Below are 18931 nucleotides of genomic sequence, written 5' to 3'. Positions count from 1 at the left end.
GTCGGCCAGGATGAGGCTGGCTGGTCGGCCCATTCAGGGGGGGGCTTGTGCCCTATAAAAGGAGGGCCTCCAGCCCTCATTCAGTCTACACTTGGAGCAGCCCTCAGGACAGCAGACAGGAGCAGCAAAGTGGGAGCCTTAGTCATTTAGTGGCTCAGAAGCTATGGAAACTGACAACGGGAGTGGAGGCAAAGCCGGAGGACATAGTGGATAGGCAAGGGAAGATATTCATGGCAGTAGAGAGAGAGGAGCTCGAAGCTTGGGAAGACAGAGATGCCCATGCCCTGGCATTAATCATAGGGACTACGGCGGACTCTGTTCTTCCACATATCCAGATGGCCGAGACGTCAGTAGAGGCATGGGTCACTCTGAAGGATCTATATGAGACGGACAACACCTCTGGGATTTTGCTTCTTCCGCATCAACTCTACGATCTTGATATGGGAGAAGGAGATACGGTACATAGCCACTTCGTCAAGGTGGTGAGGGATCAGCTGGCAGTAGTTGGTCAGAAGACAGAGTCGTGCCATTTGGCCTTGATGGTACTGAGGAGACTACCTCGGAGTTTCAAGAGCTTTGTTACAACCCTGACGGCGGGACATAGGACCAAACCTCTAACGTTTGAGGAGTTGGGTCCATTACTGCTACAGGAGGAAGCTCGGGAGAAGCTCTACAACAACGACAACGACGATAACGCGATGCTGGCAAAGGATTACGCTGGCAAAGGGCAAGGCGTCCAAGAAAGAAGACTCTGACGACGAGGAGACTTCAAAGAGGAAGCAGAAGAAGAAGTGCTTCTACTGTGATACGCCAGGACATTTTGCAAAGGACTGCAGAAAGAAAAGGGTGGATCGGAAAAACAAAAAGGAGTCCGACTCAGATTCAGAGGGAGAGGCCAAAGCAAATGTGGTAATCAAAGAGTTGGTCCTGGTGACATCACCAAGTGTTACCGAGGTCAAATATGTTGACCAAGAAATCACAGTGAGGATGTCTGACATAGAGATGTGAGTCGACGAGGAGTCAGATGCCTTTGTGAAGGTGAAGGACAACATGGAGCGCTTGCTGCCTTCCAGGTGCGTGGCTGTTGACACTAACATAAGGGTGGATTCTATGGAGGGCCCTGAGGTCTCATGGTCAAATAGATGCTGTACTTCAAAAGAGGACAGTACAGGATTACACAGGCTCTTGGGGGGTGCCTCGATGAGGTATAGGGTTTGCTTTCAGAGCAAACACACAGGCAGTACAACAGTCTGGTATGTACTTGATATTTTGCATTTGAGCCTTTATAGCATGTTGTGAAGAGACTCTGCTCTTCATTTTTCTCAAGAGATACGAGATTGGAAGCAATTGGCCTTCTTCGAAATCAGAAGGGGAAGTATTGGTGCTTCTTCAAATCTCGGACGCAGATTGCTAGAAGGTGATGGACAAAGAATACTGAAGTCAGAAGAGTACCTGCTTGAGAACTCAGCGAGAGTTCATGGTCCAGGTCATCTGGAAATATTCATTGGTTGCCGACCTTGCCAAAGGAAGGACGGATTGAAACAAACCCTCAGAGCATGGTGCCTGAAAGACTCCAGGTTGTTCACTCGTTATGAGGGGGACAACTGGAAGATCGTGACGGCTGGATTGCTCGAGTTCGAAGGCTGGATTGCTCGAGTTCATAGGCGGGAACGTGACTGAAGGAGGTGGTGCCAGGAGGTGCTACTAGGGATGGACCTGTGTACGAGGATGGTGTGCGGAAGCGAATCTAGACCTAGTGCAGCAGGAGCCACTGGATGAAAAGTCAGGAAAGATTTCGACATCGAAAAGTTCCAGAGGACTACGACCAAGGAGTTACTAGAGCATCATTATCGACGTGTTGGCATTGGGCCTGATGTGTCGGTGAGAGGGGGTGTTGGAATGGTCACCTCCCCATCTGTAAGCCCCCATATGAGGAGAGCATGGGGGGGGTGAACCTAGGCAGAAAAGATAAGGGAGGGGGCTGCCACATGGGCAGCACCTCACAGGGAAAGGACAGCACATCAGCCTGTCAAAGGCGCCTCAAGGGCTGCCTGTACGGGCTGGAACAGGCCCCGAATGATGGTGGACAGGTGGCACAACTGTACGGCTGCAGTACAGCTGCATGGTGGGGGTCTATGGGCAGGTATAAGGCCTGCAATAGGTGCAGGAATGGGCAAAGGCAGCAGCCCAAAAGGGGCTGCCAAAGGCCGTTATAAAGGGCTGGTTGGACCAGCCAACCAGATCGGCCAGCAAGCAGACTGGTCGGCCAGTCTGGTCGGCCAGGATGAGGCTAGCTGATTGGTCCATTCGGGGGGGGGGCCTTGTGCCCTATAAAAGGAGGGCCTCCAGCCCTCATTATCACTTGGAGCAGCCCTCAAGACAGCAGACAGGAGCAGCAAAGGGGGAGCCTTAGGTCTACATTCAGGAGGACAAGATGACCTAGGAGAAGCTGCAGACTGAGCTAGAGTGGCTGCCCACCTAGGCTGGCTTCAGGTGGAAGGGATCTAGACAGAGAGTCTACATATGCTCGAGGTGGAGCACGCAGGCTCAGAGATCTAGAAGTGCCAGGCTTGTAGTAGAAGAACCTTTTGGTATTGTATCCTGTCCTAGATTCTGGACGGACGGAAATATGAAGTGTTGCTTCTATATTTGTCTCTGAGCATTGTCTATTTACTGGCTTGCACATCTATGCACATTAGTTAAGAAGTTTGTGATTCCACACCCCACATCACACTGTGTGAGTTCCTGGGCAATACTATCAGTCTTCCGCTGTGCGTACCCTCTATTGGGTCATTTCTAACAGCCTTCACAGGTTCCCGTATTGGGACGTCCACCTACCTAGTGATCTCCTCAATAGCCAACATGGTGGCTATCCATTCCTCTATTCCTGGTCCACCACTCGGGGCTAGCACCACTTAGCCAACATGGTGGCTATCCATTCCTCTATTCCTGGTCCACCACTCGGGGCTAGCACCACTTAGTGGTGTTAATCGGTGAGCTCCTTACTTATGGAGCTGTGTAATCTCTTAGCTAAGGCTATGAATGTATCCCTGCTGCTCGGTCTCTCACATTCAGAGATGGTGAACCTCCATGAGAATCTGCTCCAGAAGATCTGTGGGAGCTGAGAGCTGCTATGGCTAGTAGGAAGAGAGCTGAGGGCAGGGTGTGAGAGGAGGGGAGTCTGGCAGTGGGTAGGGAGGTCATGAAAGAAGGCTGGGTAAGGTATGTAATGGACAGAAGCAGAGAGGTGGAAGGGGCAAAAGCTGGGAGGATGAGGAGAAACCTAAGAGGGGGGCTGAGGTAAGCCCGGTGATAGGCAGGAAAGGAGGCTGACTGAGGAGAAGAGGAGAGAGGAGGGTACAATGCTGTAGGAAAAAAGGGGCTAATGTAGTAATAGGCCTGGGCCTGCTGCAGCATAGTGAGGCTGAGGTTGAGGCTCAAGCTGTAGGCTTCTGCACAGCAGTACTGTCGGCATGGAGCCCGTTGCATGTCGGCCGGTTGTTTAAATTGTTGATGGTGTCCTGCTGTCCTTTTGGCTTAGTCTGCAAATTTTGTGGCCTCCCCATCTCCTTCGCCATGCTTGTCTTTACTTCTTTCATTTGTTTTGCACTCTCTTTCTTGTCTGCCACTGCCTCTTGCCAGCTTCACCGTGGGGGGGGATGAAAAGCCGTGTGCCCTTCATTTTGGCAGCCAGGAGGGATGTGGGGAGCAAGGAGGCAAAGGATGAAGGCAGGGAGATGGGGAGCAGAGAGGCAGAGGAAGCGGGTACGGAGGCGGACAAAGGAGGGAGGGAGCAGGGAGGCGGGGCACAGGAAGGCAGAATGGGTGCAGGGAGGCGAAGGAAGGGGAGGGCCCAGGTGTGTGCGCACAGACACACACACACAGGGTGTACATATATACACACGTGCCCATGCATGCGTGACAGCAAGCATTTAATGTGAACACTTAAAGCATAAGGCGTCATAACCAGTTTAACAATTTGCAACAGGGTCCCATTTCGCCCATATTCAAAGCAGATCATACTATCCATCCACAATTCTTGCACCATCTCGTCAGTCTGAAATTCCACATGAATGAATATGCCATTGCCAGTGCCCATGCTGCCGGTGATCTGGGATCCCAGTCAACCTTGATATATAGCTATGCATCAGGAGTACCACCCTCAATTGCCAGATGCAAAACAAACCGTGACAGTAATTATACTCATATACCAATGATTCTCGGTGTGCTTTATCAGACCAGGTTTAAACGCGCCATTAAATCAAATTGGGTAGTTGGCAAAAAGAATAGTCAATACCACATCAATTTCAAGAAACAAGATATAGCAAAAACAACACTCACCTTTTTACATACAATTAGCATCACAAACTCAACATAAGGCATGCGAGAGAGTACTTCAGGACCATAACTACCCAAGCAACATACATCCAACTTGGGATCGGTAGTAAACGAATACTTTAGATTCTGACAAGAATGCATCAGTTTATTCATGGCATAGCTACACATTAAATCAATGATACCTTTTGAATAGCTTCTTCTGAAATGTACAATGTTTACAAACAAAGACAGAAAAAGACTACCTGTATGATGCCCTTTACACGCCAAACACCATGTTTCATCATAACAATACGGGCATCATGGGGATGAAGGGCCTGGAGTTCTTGCCGAACGGCCTCAATTCCTACATTGTGCTCGCTGGTGAGCTGCACAGATGTGACTGAACCTGTTGTCCTTCCTAAAACAGCCCTAGAATCTCCAAGATTGGCAATATAAAGTGTCCCATCACATATGACTCCAACCAAACAACAAGATCCCACTGCAGCAAGCAGTGGTTTTGTTGGCCAAGCCTGCACAACGACAGACTCAAAGCCCTCCTCTGTGGCATTGAAGGCCATCTGAAGAACATCTGTAGACATACCTCCCTTCTCTGATGCAAACCCTGCCAACATGCAATGTCTTCTTATTTATTTTGATCGAAGCTTTTGAAAAGAGAGCTTTAGACAGTAGAAATAATAAAACACAGATTTCTCTTTAGCAATTGGCCAAAAACATGGCATCCTGAGACATTTGATCTTGGAATGTAGACAGAAACAAAGAGAGAAACAATCCAACAACATTTGTTCATGGTCCAAGTTATCTGGATATATTCATTGGTTGCAGACCTTGCCAAAGGAAGGACGGGTTGAAACAGACCCTCAGAGCATGGTGCGTGGAAGACTCCAGGTTGTTCACTCATTATGAGGGGGACAACTGGAAGATCATGACGGCTGGATTGCTCAAGTTCGAAGGCGGGAACGTGACTGAAGTAGGTGGTGCCAGGAGGTGCTACCAGAGATGGACCTGTGTACCAGGATGGTGTGTGGAAGCGGAACCAGACCTGGTGGAGCAGGAGCCACTGGATGAAAAGCCAGGAAGAGAAAGTCGTCATCGACGTGTTAGCATTGGGCCTGGATGTGTCGGTGAGAGGGGGTGTTGGAATGGTCACCTCCCCATCTGTAAGCCCCCATATGAGGAGAGCATGGGGGAGGGAGACCTAGGGCAGTACCCCACAGAAAAAGAGAGAAAGGGGCTGCCACATGGACAGCATCATGGCTGTCATCTGGGCAGCACATCTAGAGAAGACCCGGGACAGGTGGCGCAACTGTACAGAGCAGTACGGAGGGTGTGCAGACCCGGGACAGGTGGCGCGCAACTGTATAGAGCAGTACGGAGGGTGTGCAGACCCAGGACAGGTGGCACGCAACTGTATGGAGCTGGATGAGGCCTATTGGAGCAGCAAAAGAGGCTGCCATGAGGCAGGGACCTGCCTTTATATAGGCTGGGCCCTTGCCTTGATTGGAGGGCCAAGGCCCTAGAAGAGTGGGCCCAAAAGACCCCGGGTTGTGAGCCCTACTAGGGCTGGACCAGCCACAGACTGGTCGGCCAGTTTGCTGCAGGCTGATCGGTTTTAGCCAGCCCCCTTGGGGCCTATAAAAGGAGGGCCCCGAGCCCTCATTCCACATCACTTGCAGCAGCAGTTGGGGAGCAGAGGAGCAGACAGCAGCAGCACCTAGCCCACCCTTGGACTGTGAAGATAGTGGGAGAGAGGGAAGGAGTCTCACTTGAGGCTTTCTCACAAGCACAATGGGGGAATACACACAAAGGTGGAGGCTGAAAACAGTTTTCCTCTTCTTAGTTGTGAAAGCCAAAAGAACTCTAATACAAAGAAATAGAAGAACCCTATATGTGGGTCTCAAACCAAACTCAACTAACTAAGGTGGCATACTAACTGAGCCACAAACTAGTATAGATAAGGATAGCTGTCATCCAGCTATTATTCGTGGGCGGTGTACCAACCGCATCTCCAGCTAACAAGTCGGTGACATAAATGCACAACAGTCACCCTGGCATATCGCGAGTGGAGCTCGATATCTCAACACTCCCCCTCGAGCTCAATCCCAAATCCTGCACACCAAGCAGGTCTCTGAACTTGCACAGCTTCTCTGCGCCCAATGCTTTCGTGAATATGTCAGCTACCTGATCCTCTATGCTGACATAAACTAGATCAATAAGACCTAGTAAAACCTTCTCCCGCACATAGTGATAATGCACCTCAATGTGCTTTGTTCTAGCATGAAAGACTGGGTTCTTTACCAAGTGTATACTGCTCATGTTGTCACAATAAATGACAACCGGCCCATCTGTAGACTGATGCATATCATAGAGTAGCTTATGCAACCAAGCTACCTCACATGCAGCCATTGCTGCACCCCTGTACTCAGCCTCTGTGCTCGACAAGGCAACTGTAGACTGTTTCCCTTGCTGCTCCAAGTGACTGCAGCACTCCGAAAAGAGAACACATATCCACTGGTAGATTGTCTATCAGAAATACTACCAGCCCAATCAGCATCAGTGTATCCATGCAACTGTATCTGAACCCCAGCCTCATAAAATAGTCCATACTGCAATGTGGACTTCACATACCTGAGTATGCGTCTAGCCGCATCCAGATGCGGTTTCCTTGGAGCCTGCATAAACTGACTTACCAACCCAACAGCATAGCTCAAATCTGGCCTGGTAATAGTCATGTAAATCAAACTTCCTACTATGCGTCTGTACATAGTAGGGTCTTCCAGAAGCTCACCTGCATCTGTGCTCAGCTTCACATTCTGCTCCAAAGGAACTGAAATAGGCTTACAGCCTGTCATCCCATATTTGGACAGCATGTCCAATCCATACTGCCTCTGCAAGAGCTGTATCCCACTTGGTGATCTAATCACCTCAATGCCCAAGAAATAACGCAGCTCTCCCAAATCCTTCATCTCAAACTTCTGCCTCAATAGCATTTTCACATGAAGGATATCTTCATCACTATCACCTGTGATGATCAAATCATCAACATGAATGACCAGCAGCATAATCCCTTTCTCTGTTTTTCTCACATAGAGAGAAATCTGCCTTGGAAATCTGAAAGCCAATAGTGACAAGATACTGTCCTATCTTGTCAGACCATGCTCTAGGTGCTTGCTTCAAGCCATACAAGGCTTTCTTCAACCTGCAAACAAACTCAGGATGAGTAGCATGAACATAACCTGCTGGCTGCTCCATAAAGACCTCTTCTTGCAAATCACCATGCAAGAAGTCATTCTTTACATCCATCTGATGTAAAGACCATCCCTTTGATGCAGCCATAGCAATGGCTGCTCTTACGGTTGCCATCCTTGCAACTGGACTGAAAGTTTCTTCATAATCAATGCCATATGTCTGTGCATACCCCTTGACAACTAATCTTGCCTTGTATCTATTCACAGAACCATCTGCATTGTGCTTGATCTTATAAACCCACTTACAGCCAATTGCATTCTTGCCTTTAGGCAAAGGCACCAATTCCCATGTAGCATTAGCATCCAAGGCATCCATTTCTTCATCCATGACTTTCTTCCATTTTTCATTTCCCATGGCTTGCTCAAAAGAAGTGGGTTCTGGTTCCTGTATCACTTTGACCATATAGGCATAGTGAATGGCTGTAAATCCATCATATTTCAGCCTATCCACAGGATACCTAACCCTGTTAGACCTACGCAAAATAGGCTCACTTCCAGGTGCTCTCAAAACATCCCTGGTCTTCCTTACTCCAGGTGTAACAACGGAAGGAATACCCAACTCATCATCAATGCTCTGTTCTGAGCCACTGGATTCACCATCCACACAACAGTGACCTGCATTCACATCAAACATGGACTGATCTACCTTCTCTTTTCCTTTTTGTGATACCTGCGTACCACTCTCTGCATTGCTTTGAGGAGATTCTCCTGATCTCAATCTGCCTGTCCATGGCGAAGTATGTGAACCACTGCTAGATGACACTGCAGGTCCACTGATATTTTGTGATTGCTGCTGTGAATTTTGTGCAGCATTACCATTTTGTGCATCTACATCAATCATCATATTTACTGGTTTATACCAGCTGCTCATTTCATCAAAAACAACATCTCTGCTCACTGTGAACTTACGTGTAGAAGGGTTATAGCATCTATACCCTTTCTGCTGCAGAGAATAACCAATAAAGACACACTTCTCAGCTTTTGGATCCAACTTGGACCTCAACTCATCTGACACATGGACATAGGCAATGCAACCAAAAATCTTCAAATGAGAAATATCTGGTTTTCTACCAGTATACATCTCCTCTGGCGTCATGCCATGTATTGCTGCAGTGGGAGTCCTGTTCATTATATAGACTGCTGTAGCAACTGCTTCAGCCCAATAATAATCTGGTAGATCTTTTTCATTTAGCATAGCCCGAGATACCTCTCCAATATGCATGTTTTTTCTTTCTGCAATTCCATTTGCTGTGGGGTATGACTGCATGAATATTGCTGCTTTATACCATGCTCCTGCAACAACCTTGCAAACTCATTTGAGAGGTACTCTCCCCCTCCATCTGACCTTAGGCATTTTATTTGCACGCCTGTTTCTTTTTCAACCATAGCTTTGAAAGCTTTGAAGTGCCCAAACACTTCACTTTTCTTTTTCATAAAATACACCCACAGTTTCCTGCTGAAGTCATCAATAAATGTGACAAAATAGTGACAGCCTCCAATAGATGCAGCTTTTGTAGTCCACACATCAGAGTGGATTAATTCCAATGGCTTTTTACTCTCTTGAACATGCCTAGGAAAAGGTTTCCTTACCTGTTTCCCAAACTGACAGGCTTCACAAACCTTGTGCATTTCTACAACCTTGAATTTAGGCAATCCTGCAACAATATTTTGGGCTTGCATTGATTTAAGTCGCTGTATATTAACATGACCAATGCGTTTGTGCCAGATTTCAATATCTGCAACTACACCGGTCCCATGTGCAAACATTGCTGCACTCAATTCAGGCATGTCCGCATCCAACGTATACATCATGCCTTTCTTCTTTCCTTTTGCTATCAAGCGACCATTATTTTTCATATCCTCAACAAAGCATCCATGAGGATTAAATCTGACCTGCAAGCCCTGCTCAACCATCTGACCAACAGAAACCAGGCTCTTGGTGATGTTCGGGACATGAAATACATCAGACAAGTATTTCTTTTTTCCATCCTGCATAGACAAAGGAATTTTGCCAATCTGCACAATAGGATGTGCAGTATCATCACCAGTCTCCACAAATCCTGGCTTTTTCATTTTCCTTGCATCTTGAATCCATTCTGCATGACCTGTCATGTGGTTTGACGCACCTGAGTCAACATACCACACATCATTTTGTTCTTCTGCACTTGTCACAGAATTGATCATATGCTGCACCATAAATGGATGCTCATTTCTGTCATCACCCTGCCTGCTAGAAGATGCATAATTGCGTTGCTGCAATTTTTCATTCATAATGTCATTCTGCTTTTTGTAGCAGTCCTTAGCCATATGACCCATTTTGCCACAATAGTAGCATTCAACATTGCTGTTTGCATTTTGGCTTCTCTGCCATCCACCACGGCCTCTTTGGCTCCCCCTGCCTCTAGAGTTACCACGTCCTCCTGCATAGGACTGGTTTTCTTGCGTTTGCTGCATATTCTGATTTCTACCACGGCCTGCAGATCGGCTTGCTCTACCTCTGCCTCTACCTCTGCCAGCATTTGAGTAGAAGACAGTTTCTTTTGAAGTTCCTGCTGAAGAAGATACACCCCCATTTCTCTGCTCTTCAGAAATTAGAAGAGCAATCAACTCCTCAAAATCTGAAAATTTTTCACGGACGGCAATGGATGTCCGAAATTGTGCATAATCCTTTCCTAGACCATTCAAGGTCACAAAAACCAAATCGTCATCATCCACTGGCGACCCAATGGAAGCAAGTGCATCTGCAATTTTCTTCACTTTCATGTGGTAATCATTTATGCTCAAATTTTCTCTCTGCACATTGTGCAACTCCTGTTTGAGTTGCATTTTCCTGGCTTACGTATTTGTGCTGTACATTTTTGCCAAAGTATCCCATGCCTTCTTTGGCGTATTTGCATCCTGAATATGCACAATCATGGAGTCCGAAATACTGATAGACAGCCAGTACATAACTTTCCTGGCTCTCTCATGCCATCCTTTGGATGCCTGCATTTCCTGTTGACTGGGAACATTAGGAAGAACAGGTTCTTCTTCATTTCCTGTAATGAACTCCCAATAGCCTTTTCCCATCAAGAAATTCGTCATTCTAAACTTCCATGCCTGGAAGTTGTTCTTGTCAAGCTTTTCAGTGACAATCTGTGAAAGAGAATCAGATGCCATTACAGAACACTGCAAAATATTCTATCACTGCAAAAAAACACAGCTTTTGCCTCACACGGGCACAACTGCAAAACTGACGAAAGTGGTATTTCACCACACAGTCACTTCCTAGTGACGATTTTGCATCAACAGGCAACAAGCATGAATCTGCAACTCCCAATATCTCTGCACAAAGGCATACGATGCAATTTCTGCGGCACCTTTCCACCGACTAGCCGCGCAGTGGTCGCACAGCAAAAAACAAGGTCTTTTTCTGAGTGCCTGCAGAGAACTTCCGTCTCCAAAACGGGCCCCGAAATGACCCCGCAGCATATACTGCGCTCTCGCCACACCGCGAAGGGCGTCTCAATCTGAGACAGTGCACTCTTGCACTTCTGGCTGTGCTACCTGCAGAGATTTGCTCCCAAACTCGAAATAGGAAAGCAACACTGGTCCTCTTACCAGGACACCACGAACTTGGCTTGCTTTCTTGAGCTCCTTACCACGAACAAGGCTCTGATACCATGTGAAGATAGTGGGAGAGAGGGAAGGAGTCTCACTTGAGGCTTTCTCACAAGCACAATGGGGGAATACACACAAAGGTGGAGGCTGAAAACAGTTTTCCTCTTCTTAGTTGTGAAAGCCAAAAGAACTCTAATACAAAGAAATAGAAGAACCCTATATGTGGGTCTCAAACCAAACTCAACTAACTAAGGTGGCATACTAACTGAGCCACGAACTAGTATAGATAAGGATAGCTGTCATCCAGCTATTATTCGTGGGCGGTGTACCAACCGCATCTCCAGCTAACAAGTCGGTGACATAAATGCACAACAGTCACCCTGGCATATCGCGAGTGGAGCTCGATATCTCAACATGGACCTACGCACAGGAGGAGAAGGAGGCTGAAATAGGGCTGCAGACTGAGCTCAAAGTGCTGCCCACCTAGGCCGGCTTCCGGACAGCAAGGTGGAAGGAATCTAGACAGAGAGTCTACATATGCTCAAGGTGGAGCACACGGGCTCAGAGATCTAGAAGTGCCAAGCTTGTAGTTGAAGAACCTTTTGGTATTGTATCCTGTCCTAGTTTCTGGACGGACGGAAATATAAAGTGTTGCTTCTATATTTGTCCCTGAGCATTGTCTATTTACTGGCTTGCACATCTATGCACATAAGTTAAGAAGTTTGTGATTCCACACCCTACACGCACACTGTGTGAGCTCCTGGGCTATTCTATCAGTCTTCCGCTGTGCGTACCCTCTGTTGGGTAATTTCTAACAGAATAAGGGATGCTCTCTATGGGCCACATATGACACAAAAGTTGTTGTAGTTAGAGAAATATTAGAAGAGCACATGAATGTCCATTTAAGAAAAGATGCATTACCAGGAATTCTGAGAATCCTAAGAAATTGTGGCAAAAGGCATCAAATTAGGCATACTATTCAACCTCAAGTCATCCACACTATTCGACAAGCACTGATGCCAATCACCAAATCCAGATTCTTATTGAGCACTTGGGGGTATAGAAAGATTGGACTCTTGAATCTTGAAAGTCATAGTTCACTTGTAAAATCAAACACAATAGAAGGCTTATCACATATATATTCCAAAATCGTGTGTGTGAATCCAATTGCGTTGGAGAAAAATCTTCGATGTTTTGGTCGAGCAGTGACATTCTTCAAAATGTTCACACAAACATATTCAAATCTACAAGAGACATGAGGCCTGAGAGAGAAACTTTACAGGAGAAAAACTGTACCCTTGCCCAAAATCATGTGGAAAGAAGTAAGCACAAGGCAATGCCAACATTTTGTGCAAGCCTTAAAGATGCATCTCTAGAAGACAGATTGTCGTACCCTTAGTTTCATTGACCAACATTTTGTGCAAGCCTTAAAGATGCATCTCTAGAAGAAGATTTGATGACAGATTGTCGTACCCTTAGTTTAATTGACAACAAAATAGAAAGACATATCTACTTTTGGAGCAAAAGGTCATATGTCATAACTGTTTAACGCACACACTGACAAGAAGCTAGAAACATATGTCACAGCCTTGAGATGTAACAAGGGTGGTGAGTATAAATCGTATGAATTCAACTATATTTGATAATTCTATATTCAGATAAATACCTCCAATAGGCAAAGAGGCTATGCAAAATCCACGAGTTACCACTGGTGGCCACAATAGGCAAAAACAGGTTACAGCAGCTTATAACCTCCAGGAGCATCCTACTAAACTCAACCCTAGGGCATCATATCAATTCTGGAATGGTTACTGATCATGTCACCTATGTTGAAGGCCAAATACACGTTACCATAATTCTTTAACCCCCTGACATATTAAATTGCCTCATTAATGAAGGGTCTGATGTGTGCAAACCTCACTATATACATACTTTACAAGGGACCAAATACAAAGTACCTCTGTATACTATACTCCCTCTGTTTACACTGTATAATATTACATGTGTCTAAAATATACCTCACATTGACTCATTATAGCGCTATGCAAAAAGGTCTAGCTTGGCAAACAAACCAACAACTTTCTCTACATGTGGTGCAAAATGGAATAGCCCTAGGGTCACACTCAACATGCAAAACAGTCCAACTTGGCAAACAAACCAACAACTTTGTCTGTACATGTGGCGCAAAATGAAATGCTTGAATTATCCTGATATATTGCAGCCAGTATGTTGCTGGGCATACTACCTCTCACAAGACCCCATTTAGACAATACATGCAACCTTTCAAATTGCTATTCCCAACCCTCCACCCTTCAATTTACATCCACGTTCAATAAATGCATGGCTTTGCCAAAGCAATTCGAAAAACCACCAGCCCATTACGATTTATCCAAATACATTGCCAAGCATGATATCTTAAAATGGTATTGACATTCTCAACGCATGCTTTCAGTTGGCAGCCCAAGGTTTAGGATCCAGAGAGAGTCCTCTTGGGGGGCCATGAAGTACACTGGTTGCACACAGTGGGAGACACTTTTTTTTTTTGTGGTAGTGGGACACACACACACGCACACATACACACGCACGCACATCACATCACATATAGATATGTCCCTCAAAAGTCATAGCCATTGCTCCTGAAACAGTTTTAAAATATCGGGCAAAAGCAAACGACAGAAAGAGCGCCCCTCCCTCCCCAGGTCAAAAGCAAACGATAGAAAGATCCCATGTATGTGCACGTGCAGACTCACACAGACTCAAGTCCTATGTGATCTCTCTCTCTCTCTCTCTCTCTCTCTCTCTATCTATCTATCAGAAATCGGAACAATTCAGGACAAAAAGCATCTATGAACACAGGAGAGACCTTCATATGTCATAGACGTCTTACATCCAACAAAAAGAGAGCAAGGAAAGCACAAACAGCATGAAAGCGAGCCAGGCAGGCACAAACAGCATGAAAGCTGCAGACTACCACTGGATGTTTAAAAACATCTGAAAAAGATGTAATACATTTGGTAGCCATTGAATGACTATCAAACAAAGACCTTGAAGAAGAAGTTAATTAAGGAGTCAATGACTCTTCATTTCAGGCGAGTAAATTCCTAATGCTGTGCAAGGCTGGCCTGAAAACTGTGCAGAAAATAAACTATCGTGTGTCGAATGAGCAATCACAAGGTGCAATACAACCCCAAAATGGACACAAGGTAACGAGGTGCCCCAGAGAATAGATTGAGATACGTCAATGTCACTCTCTAGTGAGTTTCAACTAAATTAAAAGACTCACTATATACCCCGTATTCTCATGAGCTCTTTAAGAAATCTCTTATATTTTCCAGAAAGTTTGTGTATAAAGCATACTGCATTAGGCTTCGCAAGGCTACTAACACACAATTGCCCTCGGCGTTGTCGTCCAGGGAAGTAGGGGCGAAAACAAAATCCTAAGTAGCGCTCCGCAACAAGAATTTCAAAAACCGATCCAAATGACGCAAAGTTCTTACTCATTAAGTGCAAGTACAGATTGTCGTTAATGAACTTAGAGGCCTCTGGCCCACCGTGGCCATCGTATATACCAACAAAAGTGCCAAAGGACCCTGATTCGACCTGACTCCGGTCTTCCAACAACTGATTCGCCTGTACTACAGCCATCGAAAATTCACCATAGGCGTGACTCCCCATATCTGTGTATGAAAGTAAAGCATCTTCACAATCAGCCACATCCCTGCGCCCACATACATAATTCTCCACGGGCCGCCAGCACGAAACCAATAAATACGTCAGCCACGATGGCATCCCTCATCTCAACCAAATCCTCCGGCAAATGATTTACAACCTCCTTGACAGGCCACCATCACTTCTTTTGAGATGCAACATGGGTTTTCAGGGCGATGATTTGTGGGGAAATACGACTGACCATCACGACGCGTGTGGGAGTGCGAGGGCTAATCCGAAGGATCTAAGAAGCCAGGATCAGAGAGTAATCTTTCTCACAAAAGGGGAGAAGACAGATCTGGAGATTCTGGGAACTCGAGGAAGGGAAAGGTTTAAGGCAAGGATAAAGAATTGCAGGGACAGCAGATGAGAATTCCGTCCCGCCGGCGTTTGAGATTTTGCCGGTGGCCTGCCTCCGTTTCCCGGCCGGCACGTTTCACATTCACTTGACAAATCCATTAACTCACCCTAAGATACATAGTTACTCTCAACCCCCACCAAACTGCCCCACAACTTTCGCAGCAACAGAGTCTACCAGAGATTTGAACCCATTCGCGAGGCTGGGTTTCTTGTAGTAGCCCACCCGAAAAAAGCAATGGCAGCCAGAAATCCGTGATGGCCTCGTTTCAAATTTTGCAAATCCAGAGGGATGCGCTCCCCTTCGTCTGGCAACCATCATGAGGAACAAAAAATCCTTCCCATGGGGACCTCCTCTTAACCCAATGAACTCAATTATCTACCTTGTTCTAGGAGCATAAAGTACGGTAGGGATGTGATGATCGTTAATGTTACCCCTTCCCACACAAACATGCCTTCCAATTCCATGAGCACATTTCTTCCCATGGGGACCTCCTCTTAACCCAATGGACTCAATTATCTACCTAGTTCTATGAGCATAATAGTGATGATCATTAGTGTTACCCCTTCCCATACAAACATGCCTTCCAGTTCCATGAGCACATTCCCTCCTTTGCTCCTGGGCCAACAATCACCACCTTACATTGTTCAACCACAGCAGCATTAACTTTTAAATATTGTGTCCCTAGGGACTAAATAGTTTCTAGAAAAGGAAGCAATTCCATTGGTAGATACTTCCTAGCCAATGGAATACTTACCACCCAACTCTTGTGATCGCTCTCACCCCATCCATGTGAGCATGTGCTCCTAACCAGTCACTATTTTCCCTTGCATCTTGCATTCAAACCATTCTTAAGTTAGGTTAAGTCAACATCAACATTCGCCAACTTGCAATTCAAAGTGAAACTAATGAGTTCACCTTTGTCAAAAGAGCAAATTGTCCACTAGTAGATAATCACTATCCCATCGAATCCTATCATCCCCATTATCTAAACCTTCTTAATTGTTCTCACTAATTTGAACTTAGCATGTGCTCCTCTTGCTTCAAAGTACTATCTATATTCCCTCCTCCATTCTGAGTAGTCTCCAATAGTAAGTCCTACTACTCTCTAAGGCATTATAAGTTCCAAGGTCTGTTCGAATTTTCTTTATCCTTACCCATTCACACTCGCGGCATGTGAGGTAGCTCTTCATGGAGTTGTAAAAGATCATGAGAAACGTCATTAGGAATTCCCCTTTCCATGACAATTTAAAACATCCCACTCTCCTTCTCCTTTTACAAAGCCCATGTTTGCAGTCTACATCAATATTTCCTCTTTTTGGTATCAATAGTCAATCACATGTACATCGCCCTTCCTTTCCTACCTTTACTCTTCCTCAAGGAGAGCCCCTCCTTTGATAGGCCTCCCATAAATAAAGTCCTTCCTCACCTTGCTAACAATTATGCTCATCATTCATGAAGCTCATTCTTCTCTATAAAGGTTACCCTTGCTATCCCTTATTGTAAAATTGTCCCCCTCTTTCTCTTTCTCCTCAAGCAAATGTGGACATAGCACACATTCCCGTACAAGATCAAGGCCATGTACCACCTTCCACCAATACACGGTCAAGTAAGGCCATGTACCACATCTGATATGTTTGTAAACTAATATGTGAATCTTAGTCCCTACTCTTCCATTCATGTTGTCTATTCCCTTACTAATCAATCCAAGTTTCCACGCTTTGTGTTTGACTAACTAAGGCACCATGGTCAAAACATATATATCCATGAAATATTTGTGTGCTCATTAGTATGTTGCATTCTAGCCTCCCATCTTGTACTCATAAAACCTTAGGCTTTTCAAATGAGTATGTTTATGAGTTAACATACTAGTGTATGAAAAGGAAGAATAAGGTGTAGATGTTACTTTTAGTAGATTTTGGCACACATCTTGTGCCAGCTCCTAATATACTTGGGAAAAATTTGGGGAGATACATATCTTGTGCCAACTCCTAATATACTTAAGCAAAAAGTGAGAAATAATACATCAGATAACACATAACAATATATCTATACTATATATAAACGAGAGCTTTTGGAGGACGATTGGAACATTTTTAATCGTTGGATTGAAATGGGATGGGAGGTTGATCATTAGATTGAGATGGGATGGGAGGTTGAATCCTGATCGTTGCATGTTCTTCAAAAGGCTTCGATGTGCATGTAGAAACCTAAGTACTGTCTATCCTCTTTGAGGCCCTCTATGGGTCCTTTGCCCCAAAGGATGCGTTTGGATTCTACAACTCATATGCCCTGGTGGTTCCACTCAAATTTTGCGATTGCTGTAAAATATGGATACAATATCAACTCCAGAATGTGAGTGAATGCACCCCCTCAAATTCTATAGCCATGAGAATCTTATCATTTCAGCACCACGTAGGTTTGCTACCAAAATGAAAATATGATTAATATGATAGTATTTTCATTGCATGCAATTCTGGAACAAAAGACATGATCTTTAAAGGACCTTGTGCATGCATGAATTAACATGTTCATATTTCCCACCTCTTAAATATTTTATAATACAAGCAAACATGCATCACACATACATTCAATCTACTTGAAAATGGACGTTTTATTATTGGCATACCCCATATATAGATTTTGGATATCCTTGTACGTGAATAAATTATCCATTTTCTTCTACCTATAATCTTGAAATATAAATATAATCCTAGTTTCTCTTCGATAAATGTGATATTTTGAAGCAAAAATGAGAACAGAAAGCATTTTATTTCGTGGTAAGCTCTTAGGCTAGCTTTTTGAAAAAAATCTCTTCAAGTAGCTAAAAAATATTAGACTTAGTCATCTAGCCTAATAGGTGACTTTTCATTAGATTTAATCATCTAAAAAATATTAGACTTAATCATCTCACTAAATAGGTGAGTTCTCATTATATTTTCAAGTATCAATTCATATTGCTTGTCTAATAACCTCTCATTGTCTTTGTGAAGATAGATGGTTGCCCTAGTGCAAAACAAATAGCTAGTAAAGGTGATGATTTGTGTTATATGAGACCTTTACATGTGCACTTTCTTGTTATAAAAACAAAGAGAATAAAACATCAAGTTTTTATTTTGGAAAGGCCACACTATAAAGCATATGCTAAATAGCCATGTCCTTCCTACCTTTTGATTACCCCTTCATTAAGCTCTACCATAAAATCTTTGAGGGTTACTTTTTGAGTATGGAAATGAGATCCAAACAGACTAAGAGTTGACGAAAAAAGCATCAAGACAAGGGATATTGAAGGGGCTTCTCAACTTCATAGCTTAAAAATGCAAGGCCAAACTCATTTTCCAAATCCTCAAAATGTAATGGGAAGTTTTTTATCATCCTTTCTTCTTTATAATTTTCTTTTTTAAAAACAAAGTCTCTTATAATTGAGAAAGTAACATATGCTCTTGTTTTTTACATTATGGAGAGCATAGATGTGTAGGGGAGAGTGGAGAGTGATGAATGAAATAGAAAGGGACATAAAAACATGGGAGAGGAGGTAAATATGGACACATTGATGGATTTATCTCACTAATTGGCAGAGAAGATGATGAGATGTTGGACTTCAATAATTGTGGAATTCCATACTCAAATTGAATAGACCATATTAAGTACACTAGAATATTAGGTGAGGAGGGTCTCAAAT

General features: G+C 44.5%; 1 protein-coding gene across 1 annotated transcript in view; it reads right to left on the bottom strand.

Moving 5' to 3' along the window:
* Positions 1–15299, bottom strand: part of LOC147905165 (putative protein phosphatase 2C 46) — a 36193-nt gene extending 20894 nt beyond the window's left edge. Inside the window, exons 1-2 of the mRNA XM_087390764.1 lie at positions 14681–15299; positions 4581–4939 (exon numbers count right to left, since the gene is read on the bottom strand). Of these exons, the coding sequence (XP_087246890.1) occupies positions 4581–4939; positions 14681–14972 (651 nt within the window). The 5' untranslated portion in view covers positions 14973–15299. The remainder of the gene's footprint in view (positions 1–4580; positions 4940–14680) is intronic.
* Between the last annotated feature and the right edge of the window lie 3632 nt (positions 15300–18931).

Source organism: Dipteris shenzhenensis, chromosome 2 (genome assembly GCF_047967505.1).
Source record: "Dipteris shenzhenensis isolate YYH24624 ecotype China chromosome 2, Dip_SZ_1.0, whole genome shotgun sequence".
NCBI classification, from domain to species: Eukaryota; Viridiplantae; Streptophyta; class Polypodiopsida; order Gleicheniales; family Dipteridaceae; genus Dipteris; species Dipteris shenzhenensis.
This window is presented reverse-complemented; position numbering and strand designations above follow the sequence as displayed.